General features: G+C 35.6%; 2 protein-coding genes across 4 annotated transcripts in view; both read left to right on the top strand.

The window, feature by feature from the left end:
* Positions 1–23293, top strand: part of LOC123530370 (histamine H1 receptor-like) — a 57225-nt gene that overhangs the window by 15093 nt on the left and 18839 nt on the right. Inside the window, exon 2 of one of the 2 annotated variants that reach the window (XM_045308228.2) lies at positions 601–3806. The exons of the other annotated variant lie outside the window; for it this stretch is intronic. Within the exon in view, the coding sequence (XP_045164163.2) occupies positions 1029–2045 (1017 nt within the window). The 5' untranslated portion in view covers positions 601–1028 and the 3' untranslated portion in view covers positions 2046–3806. Of the gene's footprint in view, positions 1–600; positions 3807–23293 lie in introns of those variants that run through there. 2 annotated transcript variants of the gene reach the window in all.
* On the top strand, positions 9637–12622 carry LOC128547905 (cholecystokinin receptor type A-like). 2 transcript variants are annotated; one of them, XM_053521686.1, is made up of 2 exons: positions 9637–9808; positions 10994–12622. In XM_053521686.1, exon 2 carries the CDS (start codon positions 11011–11013, stop codon positions 12457–12459), a length of 1449 nt encoding a protein of 482 aa, XP_053377661.1. In that variant the 5' UTR covers positions 9637–9808; positions 10994–11010; the 3' UTR covers positions 12460–12622. The 2 variants fall into 2 exon arrangements, with proteins under 2 accessions (XP_053377661.1, XP_053377662.1); XM_053521687.1 differs by lacking the exon at positions 9637–9808 and adding an exon at positions 10670–10815.

Here is a 23293-nt window from a genome sequence, read left to right on the forward strand (position 1 = left end):
GTCATTTTTGTCTTGTTCTTCAAGTGGTACAAACGATTCGAACTTTGCCAAAAATCGCTAGAAGACAGCGAACGTCGAGGGAGAGAACAAAACATCCGTGATTCAACGTTTTGGATAAAGACCAGCTACTCACGATGCGAACCGTGTCCGATAGGTTTGACATAAGAGTTCAAACTGTTTTCAGTACATATTTTGTCTTAGATTTTCTTAATCAAAATTAATAAAAGAAATTTAGAAATATAAATTAATGTAAACGTATGTAAAAACACCTGAATGAAGTCACGGCGTCGTTAACGACGTTGAAATATGATCACCATGTGCCGGATTCGTGCATGTGACATGATACATAACATGACCATATGATCATAATCACATCAAGTTTGCACTGAAGTTACTAGAAAGATTGCGAATCATGATGGTACATTTCTGGCGTAGCTTCATTAATTTAAAAGTATATAAAAGCTAGAGGCCGAGTCTACATTATTTTTGAACAGCCCTCGTAAATACCGTATCTAGTATTATTATTGATAAAGATATCAATTGATATTGTCTAAACATGGTTTTGATTACATTCATCATCTTCATCTTTTTGATTTTCAGAAAACATGGATATAGAAATGCAGAATAACAGTAAATCAATTTCTTTGAATAAACTCATTCATGAGGAAATACAGAGACAAATTCCATTGATGATCTACCTGATAATTATTTTGTATATTTGGAATAGCTGGAAATATTTTAGCGTGTTACACATTCACAAACAGGCTTAGGTTATCCCCGGGTCGCCTTTTTCTTTCTGTGTTGGGGGCTGTTGATTTATTTATCAGCAGTGTTATAATTCCGCTTGAACTTCATCAGATTGCCCTGCAGTACACCTTCAGCAATGTCACAATTTGTAAACTGACTTCTTTTTTAAAATTTGGGCGACGATAGTCTTGATTTTGCTGGTGTTGTGTTTTGCAGCTGACTGTTATCGAAAGGTTTGTAAGCCATTCAGACGGCAAATATCAGTTAGAGCAGCATGGAATATGTGCTTCGGATGTGCATTTCTAGGTGTTGCCTTTGCCTGGATTTCTCCCGTTATTTACAACATACAAATAAAGGAACTGGATGTATACAATGTTACAATCTCTGAATGTGCAATAACTGAATCTATGAAGAAGACAGTATTTCCTTTGCTTAATAACGTTTCGTTAGCACTTCTGTTCGTCGGTGCTTTAACAGGCATTATAACTATATACATATTCATTTTTATCAAAATGAAAAGAGTGACAGATGCATTGGAAAGAAGATGGTGGATACGAAAAGAAGCGTACGTTGGCTACACTGACAGTAAGAAACACACTGTACCTGACGGCAATACAACTGTTAATGCCTCAGAGAGCAATACACCAGAAATATCAGACAGTGATTTCTTTGAACAAGGGAACAGAAGACGAAAGACAGAAATTGAGATGCAAATTGCGAGAGGCCGTACTGAGAGATGGAAAACTTACATAACTGTTACCGACAATGCTTCAGATATAAAAGCTTCTAAAGCATTAAATGCTGAGTTTGGTGTGGAAGGTGAGAGAAGACAAACAAAACGAATTAATATAGGTACTCGGAACACTTATAGTAAGAAGAAAGAGAACGACAAGATATCTAAAGGAAAAATCACTACAACCGGCGATGCTTTTAAAACGCCAAATATAACTATTCTTGATGCACTAGAAAAGAAACCAAATGAGGCATGTAAGAGTAAGAAGTCTACACCAATGCGACGTTCAATAAGATTCAGAACGAGAAGAATAAAACTGTCATTGTTTCTATATTCTCTAGCATGTATTGTGTCGTATTTACCACTTCTTTTAATACTTTTGATAGTAAATGCAGACAAGGCTTTAACTGATTCTGAAAGAGCGGCTTACAACTTCTTTCACAGATCGTACTCGTTGCATTGTGCTGTAAATCCTATAATATGTGGAATAATTGATGTCCGATTTAGAAAATTTTGTAAAATGAAGCTTCTTTGCCGAAAACATGAGATAATATATGAGCTTTGATCTGTTCGTCATTGCTAGTATAACACAGTATATCGTATTGATAAAAAGGACTTGCATGTTGTATTGTAAAATAGTTTATGATTTCTGAAATAACAAAAATCTATATAGTGCTGCAAATCTATTGATGTTTAGAGCACAGTACTGGTCTACTTGTTGCAACAGAAAGTTTTATATAACAAAACGTTTGTCAAGGTCTGTAGTTTCTGGAACAGTTATTCATTTGGTTCGGTCTGGATGCAAAGTTTGAAAAATCCAAGATGGCCACAAAAATGTCCGCCAAAACACAAATATTTAAAGAGTATTAATTCGCTAATTTCTCTTACTACTATTGAGTTTCAAACTATATACACCAAATAAGTAAGAAGTAATATTACTCCTGCGATATGTTACTTTGTTTCTATTTTTGTCGTTCACCTACAATATGCAAAATGGCAGCTTAAAAATAGGGATTGGTGTCAGCAATTTCATGTTTGTTTTTAAACAGAAAACACAAACATGTTGTTTTTATTTGAACTGAAGCAAAACTTATCCCACATTGTGACTAACATTAGAAAGTTTGTTTTCATAAAAGGCTAAATGATCATAATATTTTACAAAAAGTGAATGAATTTCATTTACAAATCAGTGTTGCTTTCTCAAGTTGTAAGTTCTTAACGTAGGTTCTTGTTAAGTTATAAACATTAAGTGGTTGAGAAAGACAAATCTACTACTGGTAATTACGTATGTGTACATTTTGTAACATAATTTGCCCAGTTACTCTCCTTTGTTGTAATTTAGCCATGAAAATGATCTGCAAGTTTTGAATGTTAATGCTGTTTATACTCGTTAAACTGTTAATAAAAGTAATGGTTATAGTTGGTATCTTTTAATGGAATTGTCTTAGTGTTTGCCAACTATCTAGTGTCAAAAAAAGACCAAAAAAAAAAAAAAAAAAAAAAAAAAAACAATAAATAAATAAAACAGGTATATTTGCTCATTTATTATATCATTAGTGCCAAATTGTTCTATTGCAACATTGTAAGCAGTCCTAATAATTTCCAAACGTTTAAAATGACAGAGGTGAGAGCGCAAGTGTCATGGATGAGAACACTGGCAGGAATTCAAACTGGGTTGTTTTTGTTCAAACTATACAAGCTACCCGTACGAAGTAATACGCCTGGTTTTGAGGCGTAAACCAGGCGTAATGGGTTGTTACGTGACAAGAACCAGGCGTAAAGGAGCAGGACACGTAATTCTATTTTACTTACGGGCGTAAATCGCAGGAAAACCAGGCGTAATCATTAACAAACCAGGCGTAACCTATTCATGTTAGACAAACATAGGCGTAAAGTTGGACTTAGAATTTTCGTTTCTTAGTGAGAGGAGTAAAGTTGGACTTTGAAATTTTCTAACTTGTAGAAAGAGGCGTAAAGTTTGACTTATAATTTTTTTCCCTTTCGAAAGGCCTAAACAATTATGGTAAAGTTGGACTTCGATTTTTTTTTCATGAGCAATGCAAATGAAATCAATGATACAATGTACCACTGACATGAGCCAATCTTTGTTGATAACACAATAAAGTTTATGGAGAGACATTAATGACTGAATTAATGAAATTTGTGTTTCGTTATAAGTATTGTCCCTATTTCTTTACAGCTATAAGCAGCAAAATAAAACAAGAGCTGTCAGTGCACAGCGCGCTCGACTATTCTCAGTGCTTGATAGTATAATATAAGCTATGAGTAAAACTTTAACATTACAATAAGCATATTCTAAGTCGAAAAGGGGCCATAATTCAGTCAAAATGCTTGATAGAGTTGCCTCCTCCTTTTTACAGACTGGGGTCCTGATGGTAAACAAGTAAGCAAAATATCAAAGCAATATCTCAATGGACTTTGAAAATATTTGGGGTGGTACGCAAACTTTAACGTTCGTGTGACGCTTACGCCGACGCCGGGGCGAGTAGGATAGCTCCCCTTTTCTTCGAATAGTCGAGCTAAAAATAGGCCAACCTGAGATTTTATATTATACCCTTTGCTCATGCAGTTTTCCGCATTGTATTTCAAGAAGTGGAGAGAATGTGGAAAATCCAAGAGCTTAACTACTACACTCGGCAAAAGTTCTAACTCCACACTTTTGAAATATGGATATTTTTCTTGCCATAGGCGGTAATATATTCATATATCGTCTGCTAAGTACCTACGTATCGTCCTCTAAACAACCGATATTATTTTGTACAAATACTTTCTCCTTCATTAATTTCCACCGCGCACGTGCATTACGTGCTTTTCTTGTTTAAATAACTATCGGTCGCTCCACACGGTCCAAAATATGTGGATATGAAATCTGTGTGATCCGTCCGCAGTGAAAACATAAAAGTTTCCTGTTTCCAAAAGAATGCGCCGGATGACGTAAAGTGAGAGAGGGTGCGCTGTCGGAATGGTCCAAAGTGGCATATCAAACCAGGAGAAACCCGCTTTAACAACATGTTTTATATGAAAAAATATTCAAAAACTAGTTGAAACGAAAACAACATTTGTGTGCTGTTGTGGTGTTCAAAGTCTCCTGACTTGAACCCCATTGAACACCTGTGGGATGAACTTGGGCGAAGAGTCAGGAGTCTGAGACCTGTTCCTCGCAACCTCCATGAACTACAAAATACTGCTGTAAGAACATGGAATGCTATTTAGTTTAATCATATTTTATTTGCTCTATACATATTTACGATAACAGAACATATACAGAGCATAAAGAAGTAAAGCAAAAAGGGTTGGGCAACAAGTTCTTGCAACATTAATGAATGCCCTCCCCTAACAAAAAACATATAAAAGTTGATCGGCTGACAATCATAACCTAAAGGAGCAAAATACAATGTAAATGAGCAACATTTTTTAAAGACCTTATAAGAAAGAAGAAAATAGCTCGGACAGATTGAAGAAGTTGATGCCAGTTTCCACAAGGATTAAAAACGAGTTTTAGAGTCACGAGGGATGTAATTAAGGACTATTAATGATATACATCCAATCACTATTCAAAACGATTAGTATGTTTTATATAATTTTGAACTTCGATTCTTCATTTTCCTCCGGTAACAGCACATGTTTTCCCAATAACAAACAGTCCAAGTTCAAAGGATGAAAATGTCGTGTCAACCTAAATAGATTTATGCGTTGTTCGTTGAAAGTTGGACATTGAAAAAAGTAATGCTCAGCATCTTCGCATATGGCTCCACAGTGATATGTTGAATTTTCACGAAGGTGATTTAAGAAAAGGTCATTGTTTAAGTTACTGCAATTGTTTCTTATTCTTGCATGATATACTGAATAACGTCTTTCACCCACAAGATAATAAGAAGGAACCGGCGGTGGTTGAAACTTTTTCTTTAATCTACTTTTGAAAATACTTAGTGATGGTGAATTCCGAATTTCAAGTTCAAGATTGTTCCATAAGGAAATTGAAGATGGGATACATGAATTTGAGTATATCTGGGTTCTCCTAGCAATGGTAATATAATCTTCACTATTACGTAGATTGTACGGTACATTTTCTGTAACAATGTTTGGAAAAATTCTATTTAAGTAATCTGGTAATAGATCATTGTGTCCTTTAAAAATTGTAATTAGTTTTTGAATTTTTCTCCTATCAGAAAGTGACACCCATCCTATTTCAACAAGAAGTTTATTGATAGAAACTGATTTGGTTAAACCTGTAACTATTCTTGCAGCTTCACACTGAAGTCTTTCTAGTGAAAGTTTTTCATATTCAGTGCAGCCATCCCAAACGACAGATGCATATTCTAAAATAGGTCTCATGTAAGATAAATAGATTTGGTTTAATGAAACTCTTTTTAACCTAAATTTAAGTGCCCACATTGAACCAAGTACCTTAGAAGCTGATGCAGAAATATTATTTATGTGTTCGTGCCATTTGCAATCCTGACTTAATGTTAACCCAAGGTGTTTATGATGTTGGACGTAATCTAATTTTATGTCATTAAAATATAATTCTGGTTTTCTAAAGGACCCTAAGGAAAAGAACATAACTTCAGTTTTTTGGGGATTGAACTGAACTAACCACTGTTTTGCCCACTCATTTATCTGCCTTGCAACGTGGGGAGCAAATGAGCAAATACTGAAGACAGTATATCAGGGAACGGTGAGACCTTATTTAGAGTATAGCTCAACTGCCTTGTCCATTACTTCTATACCTAACCAACAGGTTCTAGACAAGGTTCAAAACCAAGCATTGCGGATCATGACAGGTGCAACAAAGTTTATACCAATCTCCTTCATGGAGAAGCTAACAAGTACATCCGTTACAGGACAAGAGACATGCAAAGGTCCTGCTTCAAGCAGAGAAGTTCAGGTCTTTTCAAGGCCATCACATGAAGCCAATGTTGAAGGCTACACCAAAAATCGGCTCAAACGTAGCAGCTTCGTTCACGAGGCAAAGAAACTCAGTCGAGAGTTTTAAACTGAGCTGCACATACCAACGACTCTCCTAGGTAGTGAAGACATTATAAACCCACAAACGAATGACCTGTTCTCAGCGACTGTGAGACTTGCTGTTCCTTTTCTTGACCGCGGGAAGCAAGAGGATGAAGGCATTCGGAAGAGCCCCACACTTGCTATGATCAATGAAGACTATCCTCCGATAAAACATGGACTCATGTCTACACAGATGGAGTAGTCACATGCGCCATCAAAGATGGAGAAGCAGGAGTTTTTATTCAACCCATCTGGCAAGAGAGAAACACTACATGCAGCCACAGGAAAACACTGCAGCAATAACCAGGACGAGAGTAAAGCATTTATGAAGACTGTCTCAATGGTTGAAGACTCGGCAGAAGAAAGCTGCTCAGTCGTCTTTCTCACAGATGCACTGTCTGTCATGGAAGCTCTGATCAACAATAAAGCTCCGCAGCTAGCCAGGAAAATAGAGAGCCTGACTATAACCTGCAAAGTAGCACTTTAGTGGATTCCATCCCATTGTGGACTTGCAGGCAATGAAGAGGCAGACCATCTGGCTAGGCTAGGAGCTCAGTCAGAACAACCAACAACACCTGTGAGCTATAAAGAGAAAGTCACCATCATCAAGGCACTAACGAGACCAAGGATTGAGGAAGATGTTTTTCATCTCCTTGATCGGTCTGAACAAGTGGTGCTGGTCCGGCATCGCTCAGTGCACAACAAGCTCAATGCTCACATGTACAGGAAATACAGACTGGCACCATCACCAACTTGTCCATGCGTAGAGGAAGATCAGACTATGGAGTATATACTTCAGATATGTAAAAAGCATGGTCAGGAGCGAGCTGCAACTGGGCCGATAGATACGGTAACCTCAATTCGTCAGAATCTATATGGAGGCATTGAGGATCTGCGGAAAATCACAAGTTCCATCGAGGCTACTGGTCAAACAGTATTGTCGTGAACGAAGAAGAAGAAGAAAAATTTGACCTGGCCGGATGAAGTTAATCTCTGGCTGATACAAATAATGGTAATCTTAAAAAGCGAGCAAAATAGGTGGAGCTACAGTGGTTCCAGTATAAGTTAGATGGCAAGTAAATAAAATATCAGGTTGCCGAATATACAACATATCCTGCACAATAATGCAGTGGACCGCCGCGAAACCCCGCCCCGCCAGATCGTTTAAAATGCACTATAATAAGACTTAATCAAACGCTATGCCCTGAGTTGAATCCCATTACTTTCAAATTCAAGGCTTTTTAACTTCAACACAATGTCATTAAGGCGGGTTTGCAATGCGACTTATATGACAAGGTATAATGCAAGTAGTATTAAGAATACTTTACCTAGATATAGTTTTACGTACTGTATCAGTTTACGTATCAGATACTTTTTTAAATAACTTACTTAAATTTTCACTTTAACTAAAGAAAAGGTATCAGGCAGATGAGTTCCTTTTATCTTATGTTATCTGTGTTTCAGAATGCAATAGAAGCGATGTTGTCGTTGATGGAATTGTACCATAAATAATTATTTGCATAAAGGTTAATTCTTTTTATGAAATTACAGTACGCAATTTAAGCCGTCCGACTTTACTACTGATACTAATTTCTTTGTGCAATTTATCATTATGTAGACTGTAGGTTAGGTCCTTTGAAGTATTATTTTGTATTCTCTTGTTTCATGAAGACCATACTGCGCAGTTATTTAGACTTCAAACCGATTTTTTATGGAAGGTAATGTATTTGCGTTGTTTCGTTTACGGGATCAAAACTATTTTATCGCAAGTTTTGCAAAGAAGCATCTCGAGTAAATACGGTATCTGACAATAGATCTACAACATAGAACAATTAGAATTGATAATGTAGATAAACCAGTTGAATAAGAAAATATGTGGAGGGCATGTGGTTGTTTGCTGTCACCAACAAGGGGAATATTGAAGAGTTTCATAACATTCAAAACGATTTAAAAAGTTGTTTGGTTCTGACAAGTTCATGGTTATGTCTGCTAGTCCATCTCTCATTCGGCCAGAATGTGTATATGTCCATCTGTTGTAGAGGTTACTTTAATTTACTTCTAGTAGTTAAATGGATTGGAAATTGGAAGAAATCTTATTCATCCAAACTATAGGCAGCCGAGATGAAATATAATGTCATTTAATAGATGATTGACTCGTTTAATTAATGACTACCGGGTATTTTAATAATTAGGTTCGTAATATTTATTTACGAACTTTACCTTTTTTATTTTCAAATTGCTTTTTGGGGCATAAAGAAACAATTTGAAATTGCAGTCGGGCACTATTGTTCAGCTAAACGTAATGTCTGAACAGAGTCACAGAAGGCCATTTGCGAAATCCGCTAGTCAGGACAATGTGACCGACAGTACTTTATAAATCCAATTATTCCAATGAAATTATTCGACTAACGCAATGTACACTTCTGTTTATATTAACATCCATCTTTAGATAATTGCAAGTTATTGCAGGGTATAAATTATTTATCATCTGTATTCGTAATCGAATTATATCAGAAAGTGTTGACAAACAAACAAAAAAAAAAAAAAAAAAAAAAAAACCAACATAATGGGTTTGAGACCAGCATGGATCCAGACCAGCCTGCCTATCCGCGCAGTTTGGTCAGGATCCATGCTGTTCGCTTTTAAAGCCTATTGGAATTGGAGAAACTGTTAGCGAACAACATGAATCCTGACCAGACTGCGCGGATGCGCAGGCTGGTCTGGATCCGTGCTGGTCGCAAACCCACTATGTTGGTTTTCTCATGGCGCGGCTCAATTATCTTAATCTAACATGTAAAACAAAACACATATTCCTTTTCATTTTATGTTTCATCCAGCTTTTACCCATTTTACCTGCGCAACACCACATGAAAGCACAATTTCCCGCACGACTACTTTGCGAACTTAAATATTCAATATGATTTACAAAAATCTTTTACATTTTGATACGATAGTTGACTACTGTCATGTTGTTGATGTTGTTTATATTAATCTTTGTCTTGATTGAAGTACACTTTTGTACAGAAAGTCAAACGTTTTATAACCCGTATACTTTGGGTCCTAGACTGAGATCAAAATAGCAATTTTTTTCTGAATGCTAAAATTTCAATCGTCTCCTCTTATAACATACAACAATGATAATTAAAAATTAAACGAATAATTATTATTACTGCCTTAAACAGCAAAACTACGCTTTTAAATTTACAATATAATCAAAAAACTCAAATTAGGATGTAACTTAGCTTGCGAACACATCACTAGGAATATTGTTCTGTGCATATAATATATATTGTTTAGGTATGTATACGCTTCTTTACAATTAATTATCATAAATATATGCCAAGAAATATGCTCTTCTAAAGAATGGGAACATTTAAATATTTGAAAAGAAAACTTTTGATTTCAGATGCTTTCATCTATTTGAAGCGAAGAAATAATTTATCCATTTTCCTTTCTTGATTTAAAATATATACGTGTTAGTTTCTTTTAAATCTATTTTTTGATATAGCCATTTTTTTTCAAGATATACCTGCTATTTTTTTCTAAATGAAATCTCAGACTTTGATATTATCAATGTCGACTTATATTTATTCTTTTATGACGGAACTTTATTAACTATGTTACTTTTTAATATATGTTCGAATAAAATCGTACTTGTACATATTGCAAACATTAGTAAGTGTAGAAGGACATGGCATAATCAGACCTTTATTTTTTTTTACAAATATATGTAAGCAGATATTTAAATAAGCGTTAAAACAGGGAGGCACCGGCCTCCCTGTGCCTCAGTGTAGCTACGGGCCTGATGTATATAATTTCATAAGTAAGGAATGTTTAAATAATTGTAGAAAAAATTTGAAAGGTAGAAATATTGTAAATATAAGATGCATCTTGTAATCTTCATTCGAGTTGTGATGTTTAAATGCATGGGGGCATTTGGACACCTATAGCTTCGAACAGCTATATATAATATACCCGAATGTAAACTATTACACTTCCATTTTCCCCAGTTATTAATAAAGAAACGGAAGAAAAAGTATTCATTTGGGGACAATACAGCCTGAACCTCTCAATGTAAAGTTGACACTCAAATGAACAAAATATGAAAATCATTCTATTTATACATACACTGTAATACAATGAATAATTCACTGATATGATTGAATGCAACAATTTTTTCCATTATATTAATGTTCTAGTTTCAGTCAGAATTACCGATATACATTGTAATATTAATAATAATGAGGTATAACACAAGGAAATATCAAGAATTACACCAGGAAATATCAACAACAATTACATCGGTATGTGTCTAGCGCAATAGTTTTGTATTGGATAACAATATAAGTAAAAAGTTTACAACTAAAAACTGTATTTAGTACCATTATTGATAAAGAAATGGACATTAACGATCAAATAAGATTGTCTAAATATGGTTTTGACTAAATTATTAATTTAAGTTTTTATATTTTTGATTTTCAGAAAACGTGGATATAGAAATGCAGAATAACACTAAATCAGATTCTTTGAATAAACTCATTCATGAGGAAATACTGAGACAAATTCCATTGATGGTCTACCTGATAATTCTTTGTATAACTGGAATAGCTGGAAACATTTTAGTATGTTACATCTACACAAAGAAGTATACGTTATCCACGTTTCGCATTTTTGTTACTGTGTTGGGGGCTGCTGATTTATTTATCAGCAGTATTATTATTCCGCTTGAACTTCTTCAGTTTGCCTGGCAATACACTTTCAGCAGTGTCGCAGTTTGTAAACTGACTTTGTTTGTAAAAGCTTGGGCGACGATAGCCTCGAGTTCGCTGTTGTTTTGTATTGCAGTTGACCGTTATCGAAAGGTCTGTAAGCCATTCAGCTGGCAGATATCATTTAGAGCAGCAAAGATAATGTGCTTCGGATGTGCATTTCTAGGTGTTGCCTTTTCCTGGATTTCTCCCGTTATTTACAACATACAAACAAAGGAACTGGATGTATACAATGTTACAATCTCTGAATGTGCAATAACTGACTCTATGAAGAAGACAGTATTTCCTATGCTTAATAACGTTTCGTTAGCACTTCTGTTCGTCGGTGCTTTAACAGGCATTATAATTATGTACACCCTCATTGCTATCCGTGTTAAACAACATCTGAAAAAGAAGATAAATGCCTCAATGCGAAGAAGGCAAGCGATAAAAATTGAAGCGTGCAGTGAGAAACACACTGCATCTGACGGCAATAAATATGGTAATGCATCAGAGAGCAACACACTAGAAATATCAAACAGTGATTTCTCTGAACAAGGGAACAAAAGACGAAAGAGAGAAATTGAGATGGAAATTGTTAGAGGCAGTAACGACAATGAGAGCAGTGACATCTTCAAAGTATCTGACGCTTACATAACTGATATCGATAATGCTTCAGATATAAACGGTTCCAAAGCATTAAATGCTGAGTTCGGTCTGGATGGGGATAGAAGACAAGCAAAACAAATTGATATAGGTATTCGAAACACATATAGTGAGAAGAAAGAGAGCGACAAGGTATCTGAAGGTAAAATCACTGCTACCGGCGATGCGTTAACAACACCACAACTTGATTCAGCAGAAAAGAAACCAACAGAGGCATGCAAAAATGAGAAGTCTACACTAAAGCGAAGTTCAAACGAAAATAGAAACACCAGAAACAGATATAGAACCACACTGATAATGTTTTTGGTTTCACTTGCATTTATTGTGTCTTATTTACCACTACTTTCATTACTTTTGATAGTAAATGCAGACAAGACGTTTGCGGCGGCTTTAACTGATTCTGAAAGAGCGGCTTACAAGTTCTTCCACAGATCATATTTGTTGAATTGTGCTGTAAATCCTGTAATATATGGAATATGGGATGTCCGATTTAGAAAATCGTGTAAAATGATGCTTATGTGCCGAAAATCGTGAGATAATATTTCAGCTTTGATCTGTTCATCATTGCTCGTATAACAGTATAGCGTGTTGATAAGGACTTGCATGTCGTATTGCAAAATAGTTTATGATTTCTAAAATAACAAAAGCCTATATAGTGATGCAAATCTATTGACGTTTGCAACAGGAAGTTTTATATCCAAAATGTTTGTCAGGGTCTATAGTTTCTGGAACTGCTATTCATTTGGTTTGATCTGGATGCAAAGTGTGAAAAATCTAAGATGACTACCAAGATGGCCGCCAAAACACCACTATTTAGAAAATATTCATTCGCTTATTTCTCTTACTACTATTGAGTTTCAAACTATATACACCAAATAAGAAAGAAGTAAAATTACTCATTCGATATAAGTGTACTTTGTTACTATGTTTGACGTGCTTCCGTGGTGTAGTCAAAAGAAATCCAAAGAAACTAAATCATAATTGTTCTCTTTTTTGCAATTTCGTGTAGAATGCGTATTTGAATAAATGTTTTTTCCTTATTTTATTCACATTCAGTGAATTCATTTTATTCAATCGGAAACAAATACGTGCATTTATCTGCTAAAACAACATGTTCCGGGACACTAACATGTACAATTCCTAAAGATAAATGTAAATTAAGTTTGTATCTTTACTTTGGATTTCGATTTAACCAGAAACATCTATTACAAAGCCCTCAGAAATGAAATTTTCACATTTCTGAGTACTTGTACGAATCAATATGTCCTTTTCTAACTAAATACATATATTATTTAAAAAAAGAAATGATGCTGACTTGCTGCATTATGGGCCAAGTCCAGCGGTTACGCAGTTTTGCTGAAGCTTACTCTGTGAGTCACCATTATGACTTTAGTCATAATCGACCCCTGAACATTTATCTAGGTGTTTTGGACAACGTTACTAATGGGGCGCCATTTTACTGTTTTCTACGCATTCGTTGTTATCAAGAAATGATTTCTTGATAATAAAAAATCGATTTCTTGATTTCAATAATTATTTTTTATTTCTGATATCAAGAAATTATTTCTTGATATCAAAAAATGAGTTTCTTGACATGGAAAGATCGATTTTTTAATATCGGGAATTCATTTTTTGATATCAAGAACTGCTGTTTATATTTTGACATAAAAATTGATTTCTTGATATCACGAATTCGATTTCTTGATATCAGGAAATCATTTCTTGATATCACGAATTCGATTTCTTGATATCAGAAAATCATTTCTTGATATAAAACAATAGTTTCTCCAGTTCTGATCTAAAAGTCTCTCCAATACTGATCTAAAAGTCGATGTAGTGGTTCTAGCAAGCTGGGCATTTCACTCTTTATGACTTCAGCTGGGATGCAACACTTGCTTAGAGCCTTCCTGATGGCAACTGGTCAATAGCTTTGGCAAATTTCTTCGCTGAAGGAATTCTTCATATCAAGAAATTATAGAACCAAAATATGAACATCAAGAGAAACTAGAGAATAAAGAGAATTCCCGGACGTTCAAGCTTCAACTTTCTACAAAACGTTTAGACTCATATGGTAAAACACCTTTGTTTACAAATACAAATCCTATGGACAAATACAAACTTGGAATACAGTAGATTTTGTCTGCCTTGCGAAGAAAGACATGAACTGATATAAATAGACATACAAACACTTTTATATTTTTTAATAAAATAGCAACAACATAAAAGATAAAAATGCATGCCAATACATTATCCCAAAGAATGGCAAAAACGTTGTATATCAATTCATGAATGAATAGAACGCTTTCGTGAGCATCGATGACTCGAGCAATCCGTGTGATCCGCGACCGTTCTCCTTTGGATCGCTCGCATGCTTATGAAAACATGCTCATTAGCTTTTGTAGCCCTTCATGTTAGCGTGAAATTACTGCAACATCGTCTGCAAGGAGCATATCTCTGATGAGTACCTTTCTGATCCTTGTCTTGACTTTGAATCTGGAAAAAGTGAATAGAGGTAGACACAGTCTATAGAAGTACCAAAAGTGTGTATGAGTAGATGGGCGAAGAAGATTCTAAAGAACGAGGGGCTAGTACTCAACCCTGTTTGCTCCACTCTATACTCCAAATTCGGCTGATACGTTTCCATTGAACTGGACAGTACACATCATTCCGTCACAAAGATCTCATTATGCTCAGTAGTTTAGGAGGACAGGCTATCTTCGGGAGCATTTTGAAGATTCAGTCTCCACTCACAAGGTCGAACGCCTTTGTTAAGTTAATGAAGGCGATGTAAAAGGGTTGATTCTGTTATCGGCATTTCTCTTGGATTTGCTTTAGGGAGAATATCATGTCTACAGAAGACCTCTTGGCACGGAAACCAAATTGATATATTTTCTCGGCCAGTTGCAGTAGTCTGGTTAGGGTAAGGCGAACAAATAGTTTTTTAACAATGCTGAGCAGCAATATGCCGCGATAGTTGCTGCAGTCGCTGCGGTCACCATTTTTCTTGTGGAGCGTTACGATGTTAGCGTCTCTCATGTCTGATAACTGCATCTTCTCTCCAATACTGATCTAAAAGTCGATGTAGTGGTTCTAGCAAGCTGGGCTTTCCACCCTTTATGACTTCCTGATGGCAACTGGTCAATAGCTTTGGCAAATTTCTTCGCTGAAGGTTCATTGTCGAGCTCTAACCACATGAGTAGCTGGTCAATGGTATCAATGGCTGACTGTTGAACAATGTTTACTCTGGAGTACAGCTCGGAGTAGTGTTCTACCCATCTGTCAAGTTGTTTGGCCTTGTCGGTCATAGTTGCACCAGTCTTGGATTTGAAGGGTACTGTTTTCTTCACGCCTGGTCCGATGGCTATTTTTATGCCGTCGTACATTCCCTTGATGTTTCCAGTGTCTGCAGATTGCTGGATTGTATTGCAGAGGTCAGACACAAGTTCGGACTCCTATCTGGACATCATTCCTGGCAGATCTTAGAGAGCCGAGTATCGCCTTGAATGGCTTGTTATTGTGGGATTGTAAGGCAGAGCGTTTGGCATCCATCAGAGGGGTGAGTTTCTCGATGTTGTGGTCGAACCAGTCATTCTTTTGGGATCCAGTTTTCTTGCTTGCTAAAGATGGTGATGGCTGCATCGTATGTTGCATTCCTCAAGTTGTTCCATTGTTGGGCTGAGGCTTGGTCATAGTCTCTAACAAGAAATGTAATACAAATATAGCTCACTGTAGGGCAATTGTACAAAAGAAACATTTTTCAGGATATCTTAAGAACTTCAGAATTATTGCCTTATTTTATATTACCTTAAGCATGTTCATGTATTTAAAAAAATCACACTATACACAATTCAGTTAGTGAACCTACAAACCATGGCACCGTCCTATTGTACATCACTTGTGTATATCTGCAAATTAAATATCCGTCAAAATTCTCATAACAACTTATTCGACGGGGTTATAAATTCAATAAATATTTGCTTGTTGATACAGATTAAAATCGTTTTTCAACCGTATTTAAATTATGTAACGACAATCACTTTACAATTAATATATGGATCTTGCTAAACATGGACGCGGCTACTGATAAAACCCAGTTACAAATTAGGTGGATTAAGCATTAGTTTATTCAGAGGTTCGAAATGAATAACATCAGATGCTAAATAAGCTTTAAATTTGCCATCTAGAAGATGAATATCACCCGTGTAATTGTATCGGCATCTACATTTAAGCTTTCTCGGGATATATATGTCATTTAAGAAGATATATTACTCAAGTAACTGGTCTCAACCTCTAGAAAATGATTGTTACTGTGTATATTAGGAAAATATTATGACTAATTTATCAACTTTCAAAGAATTCAAGTGAGAAACTAATGGGTTAACTTCCAGACATTACATGTTTCTTTCCCAACAAATCAATAAAAGCTATTAGCAAATCTCCAAGAAGCGATCCTACAAATCATTGTTCTACGTATATTCCCCAACTTTGCGCGTTTCCTCAAACACTTCTGTACAGTTCGGCAGGGGAAGAAGATTATTGTCAGTTTTCGAGGAAAACGCCTTATATACAGTAACTTTCGGGTTGGAGTAATAATCAAAACACTTTATATTCAAAGAGCTACTACTTTAGACGAAACATGCATTTTTTTTCATAAAACTTTTCGTTTTTTTTTCTTTTGATTTCTTTCTTTTTTTAAAGTATTATCAAAACACCTAACTAAACGCAACTCAATAAAGTGAGATACTGTTCTGATGTTGTTTTTAGTTTCTCTTGCATTTATTTGTCGTATTTACCACTACTTTTAATGCTTTTGATAGTAAATGCAGACAAGACGTTTGTGGCGAATTTAACTGATTCTGGGAGAGCGGCTTACAATTTCTTCTACAGATCATACCTGTTGCATTGTGCTGTAAATCCTGTAATATATGGAATATGGAGTCCCCAGTTTAGACGATCGTGTAAAAAGATGGTTATTTGCCGAAAAACATGAGATAATATCTGAGCTTTGATCTGTTAATCATTGCTAGTATAACAGCGTAGCGTGTTGATAAGGACTCGCATGTTCATGGAAGGATGGTTACCATGGCACCTTATAAAGGAATGCAAATAAGGACAATACCTTTCGTTGCAAAAACCTAATCTGTTGTAGGCAAAACATTTCTTCTCTGAGCTAACGGACATGCTATTTAACTGATTTGCATGTAATGGTTGCATGAAAAGCATCCAAAGTTCAGGGTCAATCATCTCCCACTTGGTTGACAGAGCAAGCGACTTTTTGAGCCGGAACTGTTTGTCGTACACCCACCAACCTGTGTATTTACTTGCAGCTAAACGGATGTTATAAATATATTGTAGCATTTGTAGGGTTTCCCCGGGGTGCTTTAAGCCGTAAATATACATATATACTAGAAAGGAATCTGACCAGATTTCGATTTTTTCCAAAATTTTAGCAGATTGTTCTTTCTTAGCTAATACTAATTCTCCGTCTAATAATTGAAATGTTTGTTTTTGAGAGGTCTGATTGTTCTGGCTATGAAGGAGAGTTTGTAAGTCAACATACTGGCCTAACCAGATTTTTTCCTTGACAGTATTACTGACGTGAGCATCTAATATGCCGTTAGAACATGTATATAATGGGATATGTTCACCTGATTGTCTCGGGCTGTTTACGTGACCTTCGCTCCTATTCGGCGGTGACGGTGGTGTTTGTTGATTTTTTGGCTGGCCAGATTTCGGTGTTACTTGATCCGATGGACCCTTGTTTCCATCTGATGATGATGTACGTGGAGCTCTTTGTGATGTCCGGGCCCGTTTTCGTGGAGGCATGCTCAGTTTGTTTAAGTTATGGAAAAAAGCAAAACAATAAATTAATATTCAGTTTAGAGGAATTTAGATCGTAAAGCTACCATGTTTTCTGTTGATGTTTTTATTATAGTTCTTATTTGTGCCGCGCCAACACAGTGGCCCCGCGACCCGCAATGATTCATGTCAGCCCGCGCACCCGCGCAGCCCGGCCAGGACCCATGCTGTTCGCTAACGGTTTCTCTAATCGCTATAGGCTTTGAAATTGAACAGCATAGACCCCGACCAGACCGCGCGGACGCTAAGGCCAGCCCGGACCCACGCCAGCCGCAAAAGCACCTCGCTGGCCTTCTCACGGCGCGGCTCATTTATATGACGTCACCTTGATGACACGTATTCAAATATATACTGTAAAGCAAGTTTAAATGAGGTAGATCTAGAGCGTTCAATAAATTTATTTTTCGAATAGATCTACTACAATGAACATCTTCCGAAAATAACAATAAGATAACAGTCGATCTTGATACAAGTTTTAAACATGTACATTTTATTTTCTAAATGCATACTTTTAAAAATTTAACTGTCTACCTCTCGTTCTTGGAATTTGCAGGAAAAAAGACCGCTCCTGAAGCGTGGGCTGTTTATATATGGGGTAAAATGTAGTGGGCGGTTCTAAATTTTTGAAACGGATTATTTGATTGGATCTTGGGAACCATGCGGTCGCGTGCAAAATAAATGTTGTTCACGTTATATGTCGTAAACATTTTATTATTTAAGGGTCCGGAATGGTAAAATTTAAGAACGATTTCTTATCAAGAAGTAGGTATTTGCGTTCAAGCCCATATCTTCCATACTTCATAGAACCTGTGCTTAGCGAATGGCTCTAATTCTTTTAAGAGTCAAAGATCAAGGTCAGAGTGACATTGAGACTGAAAACTTTTGATGAACTTAACAATGAGGAAATGGTAAGGCACACTCCCGTTGACATTTCTGTTAATACCGTGTGTACATCGGATTGCTGGAAATTCTTTGGTACTTAGTTACTACTAGTTACAAAGATTTATACAGTTTCGCAATTTTTCATTTTGGTTACATTTCTTCCTGTGGTCGATCTGTTCACATGCACTTTTGCTATTCCACAAGGGACAGAAGCACTAATAGGTGAAAATAAAAGTGATATTGACTGGCTTTTCAAACCATATCCCGTTTCCAATTACATTCTTGTTGCTTGCAATCGCTACGTACAGGTATCGGAAAGTTTGACAACATTTTCATGGCAGTTAGCATATAACACTGCAAGAAATATTTGTATTCCTTTAGAGTCTTTGAGAATCGGATGCTCTGGTTTTTGTTCTGTAATATTTAGCGTGAAAACAACCCAGTAGATCTATAAAGCCTATTACATAACACATGTGAAATTACAGAAGGTATTAAACAAACAGAATATCTGCTAATAAACAACTTTTGTCGTAGGAAGTATTTTATACTATGAATAAACGGTGAGACAGGATTTGTATAAGTTATGAACCAAATGATATGGAAGACTTGGTTCTAATTTGAGAACGTAAACAATAATTTACTGATATAAGCCCACATTGAGGAAAATGTTATATAACAGTTTATAATATACTTAATTGTAAACAGTAACAAACTGCATCTGATATAATCCTGTAACTTGAGTCAAAAATTGGAGCGACCATTGTACAATGACCAGTTACTGAACCGCCACTGATGCATGGCGTCATTTTTGACGTCATTGTATTCTGTGTCGTCGAGTAAAAAAGTTCGTTTACATTAATATTGATGTAAACGGTTGAACACTCGTTATTATGTTTAGATAAGCGATTGTAATAAACAACTCATTAAACGGTAATGTTGTGTCTCACATAGAAAACTCTTGTTACTCTTTTGAGAATGTAAACAATAATTTACTGATGTAAGCCCAAAGTATGAGGAAATGTTGTAAAACAGTATATAATGTACTGAATTATAAAAAGGTATAAACTGTTACACTAACTGTTTGTATGACATATTTGTCAACATATCTTCGTTTTGGGAAAATCGGGTATAGGCCGAGTAATAATAATAGTTAATTAATATGTGTATTTATATGCTAAATCAAATATGTTCCTGGACACTTACATGTAAAATTCCTGGATATTAAATGTAAAGATAGATGTAAATAAAGTTTGTATCTGTACTTTTGATTTTGATTTTACCAGAAACATCTATTACAAGGCTCCTAGAAATGAATCTTTCACATTAAATTTTATAAAAAAAAAATACGAAGCACTCTGTCCCTTTTTAACTTAATACTTATGTTATATAAAACAACAACAACAAAAAAGAAAAACAAACAACAACAACAAAAGCTAATGGTGCTGACTTGCCACATTATGAGCCAAGTCCAGTGGTTACGCAGTTTTGCTCAAGCTTACTCGGTGTGTCGTCATGATGACTTTAGTTATAATTGTCCCTTGAACATTTTATCATGGTGTTTGGGACAATGTAACTACTTACTAGATTTGTAGGAGCGCAACGATATTCCGCGAAGGAATGAACTGCATATTTCCCGATATAAATCTAACCTTTTTATTAAATACGCATCCTTACTTATAATTATCATATAAATGCTATAAATTTGTTCTTTATTAAAGCCTGAGTGCAATTGAAAATGTTGCCGTTAAGAAAAATTTACTATGACTGCATCCAGGTCAGTCAGACAGGATGGAGACTGCCGATTCTGCATCCTCTATCAACTGACTTCTCCGATGACAAGTAAGGTAAACCTAACAGTTGTGTATATTGTATGATAAATGCTGTAGTGAAAAAATGGGAGAAAATACTTTAGCAGAAAACAACATGAAATAGAGTGCCTCCGCTCATTGTTTTAAATAGATATATTATTTTTTATATCTTGGCGAAAACAGGGAGGCACAGGCCTCCATATGCCTCAGTGTAGCTATAGGCCTCCTCTATGTAAGGCAATGATGTGGAAAGAGTAAATATATATAGGCTTTTAAAACAATGAGACGTGTTGAACATTAGGCTGGTATAAAAATGAAAATGAAAAGGATAACAAAAGAACAAATAGGTTGTGAACTGTGTATGCATGTTCTTCAAAACAACAGGGATTTTTTAGATTTAAGATAATTCCTAATAGAGAATTAACATTTCTGTAGAAATAGAAATCTACATTACTATATCTCTTCAAAATAAGATTTATTTCATAAAAAAACAATATATTATTTCTGCCTTTCCCCAAGATCCAAACATAATTTCCGGCTGTTCAAATTATTCAAATTAAAACAAATAGTTACTGATAAATTAGCTTTTTTTTTTTTGGATACTGAGCAATTTTAAGGATGTCAAAGGCAATAACTCTAACGTGAATGTGAGTGACCGGCTGTTTATCGAATCGACCTTATCTGGCATAGTATGTCCATTACAATTGTGACCGGGTTTAGTGAGCATTAGGTAGTAACTTCTCAAGTTTCATATTTTTTATAATTCAAGGGCTCCAAACGGTTCTGGTTCTCTAGCCACTGCCATTTTACTAATGTACATTGTATGCAAACTGAACAAAAGTATACTTTCAGTTGGCAAAATAACAAATGAGTCAGAAAACAGAAAAAAAATGCATTTGCTGTTACAATAACTTCCCGTAATTTATATACGCATTTATAGCAGTTACCTATGACTTCCCGTAATTAACTCGCATTTATAGCCTTATCTGTATTGTATTATATATATTTATCTTGCCTCCTACAAGTTTCTTGCATTTCTATTGGTCAATAGATTTCACGTGGAGACAGGATATATTCCATATCCTGCTAGTACATTTCAGATATGAATTTTGATTAAAACAAAATGGCTGCCGCGTCGCTGGCGTAATTGAATCAAGTCAGATTATTAATTAGTTCCAGCGATAGTATCGTTTCTGAGAGTAAATTTAGTGTTTTCTTGCCATTTTCATTCTACTTAGTTTAGGCTCGTGAAGTTTGACAAAAGTCAGCCGTAAAAGCGGAATAACTCTGTATGGGAGACACGGACGTTGAAATCTTGTTTTAAGTTAAATCATCGTAAAGTAAAGGAATTGACATATTTGTTACTCAGCAGTTTGTTGTAGGATCATTTAATCTACGTGCAAGATAAATGATTTATCAGGAAACGGGATGAAAGCCGAAATTTCAAGACAAAATTTTGTGACATCGTGAAATCTGGAGATTTTCGAAAGGATGGAACAGGAAGTTTCTGATCTAAACCAGTTCATAACCTGTGTAAATGAGCTTTTGTGTTTTGTGATTTAATCAAAATACATGTCATTGTGCATTTTATGGCTGGTGTAAATCAACTATAAACAAAACATGATGACCAAACAAATGATTGCAGGATTCCAGTCAGCACTGTAAGTAGCTTTGTTAATTTACAAAATACTAGATTATAGCATGTAAGTAAAGGGTAGTCGACTTCGCTCTCGCCTGATATGGATTTCCTCGACAGCGTATATCCCGTATCCTGTCACCAACAAGCAGTGTAACTAATAATATCTGTTGTTTAAATGGTAACTGGCAAGTTTTATTTCAGGTTTAATAAAAACATATACCCGCAGTGCATATAACAGTCTATTATTTCGTGTCAGCTTTGATTTATATCGCTTACATTCTATAAATTTATATATATATATATAAAATAATTTTGCATTGAATGTACTAAAATGGAATTCGAACCACGGTCTAGGCACTGGAAATTTCTGAGATGCTCTTGAGTTTCTACCACCTATCCTAGAGGTCTGTACTGGTTAGGTTTCGCGTGTATCGATCTATACACAGGACACGTTAAAGACTCAGACTGTCTATTTGCAAAGAGTATCTAAAAGGATTTCTCTCTACCTGTTCTGGGGTCTGTATGTCACTTTGTCGCTCTGTCTGTACTAGTAGAGGATGATGTTCGCGTCCTTTGCGGCTGCGTTTGCTATATGTAAAGCGTAAAAATGCCAACACGTTTCCAGTTTGCAGTTGTAATCCAAGTCCCGATGGAGAAACTTATATCTAACATAATCGTCACTGATATAGAATATGAATTAAAAAGGCGTATCTCTTTCTCTTCTTTCTTTTTGGGGATCAGAAGACTGAAGGTTCTTGTCACATTGACCTTTGAACTGAAATACAAATCCATTTGATAACTAAAAGCGCTTAAGCCTAAAGTTGTCAGACTTTGTTGTGGTCTGCAGATGGACGAAATGCTGAGATCAAAGGTGACTGACACAGTAACCTTCAGACTGAAAATGGTTTCCAATCAATAATTAAGGAACCATTTGGCATATTCCCTTCCAACTCCATAGATTTTGGCCGGCGGTCAGTAAATCCCCTATTATTCACTTGAAAGTAAGTCAAAAGTCAATGTAAGAGTGATCACGAAATTACAATAATTTTCGCTTAATAAGTTACAAAATCTTCGCCGACTACTTTTATCCTCCATTAATTATTGCATGTTGTCAACAGATAAGTCTAAATGTTTTGCGGTAATAGGTAAAAGTTCAATGTCAGACATGTTATTCAGTACA

The sequence above is a fragment of the Mercenaria mercenaria genome, chromosome 13 (genome assembly GCF_021730395.1).
Source record: "Mercenaria mercenaria strain notata chromosome 13, MADL_Memer_1, whole genome shotgun sequence".
In the NCBI taxonomy this organism is placed as follows: domain Eukaryota; kingdom Metazoa; phylum Mollusca; class Bivalvia; order Venerida; family Veneridae; genus Mercenaria; species Mercenaria mercenaria.

Excerpts from the sequence above, each read along its gene's own strand:
- LOC128547905 (XM_053521686.1), top strand. The coding sequence starts at position 11,011 with ATGCAGAATAACACTAAATCAGATTCTTTGAATAAACTCATTCATGAG.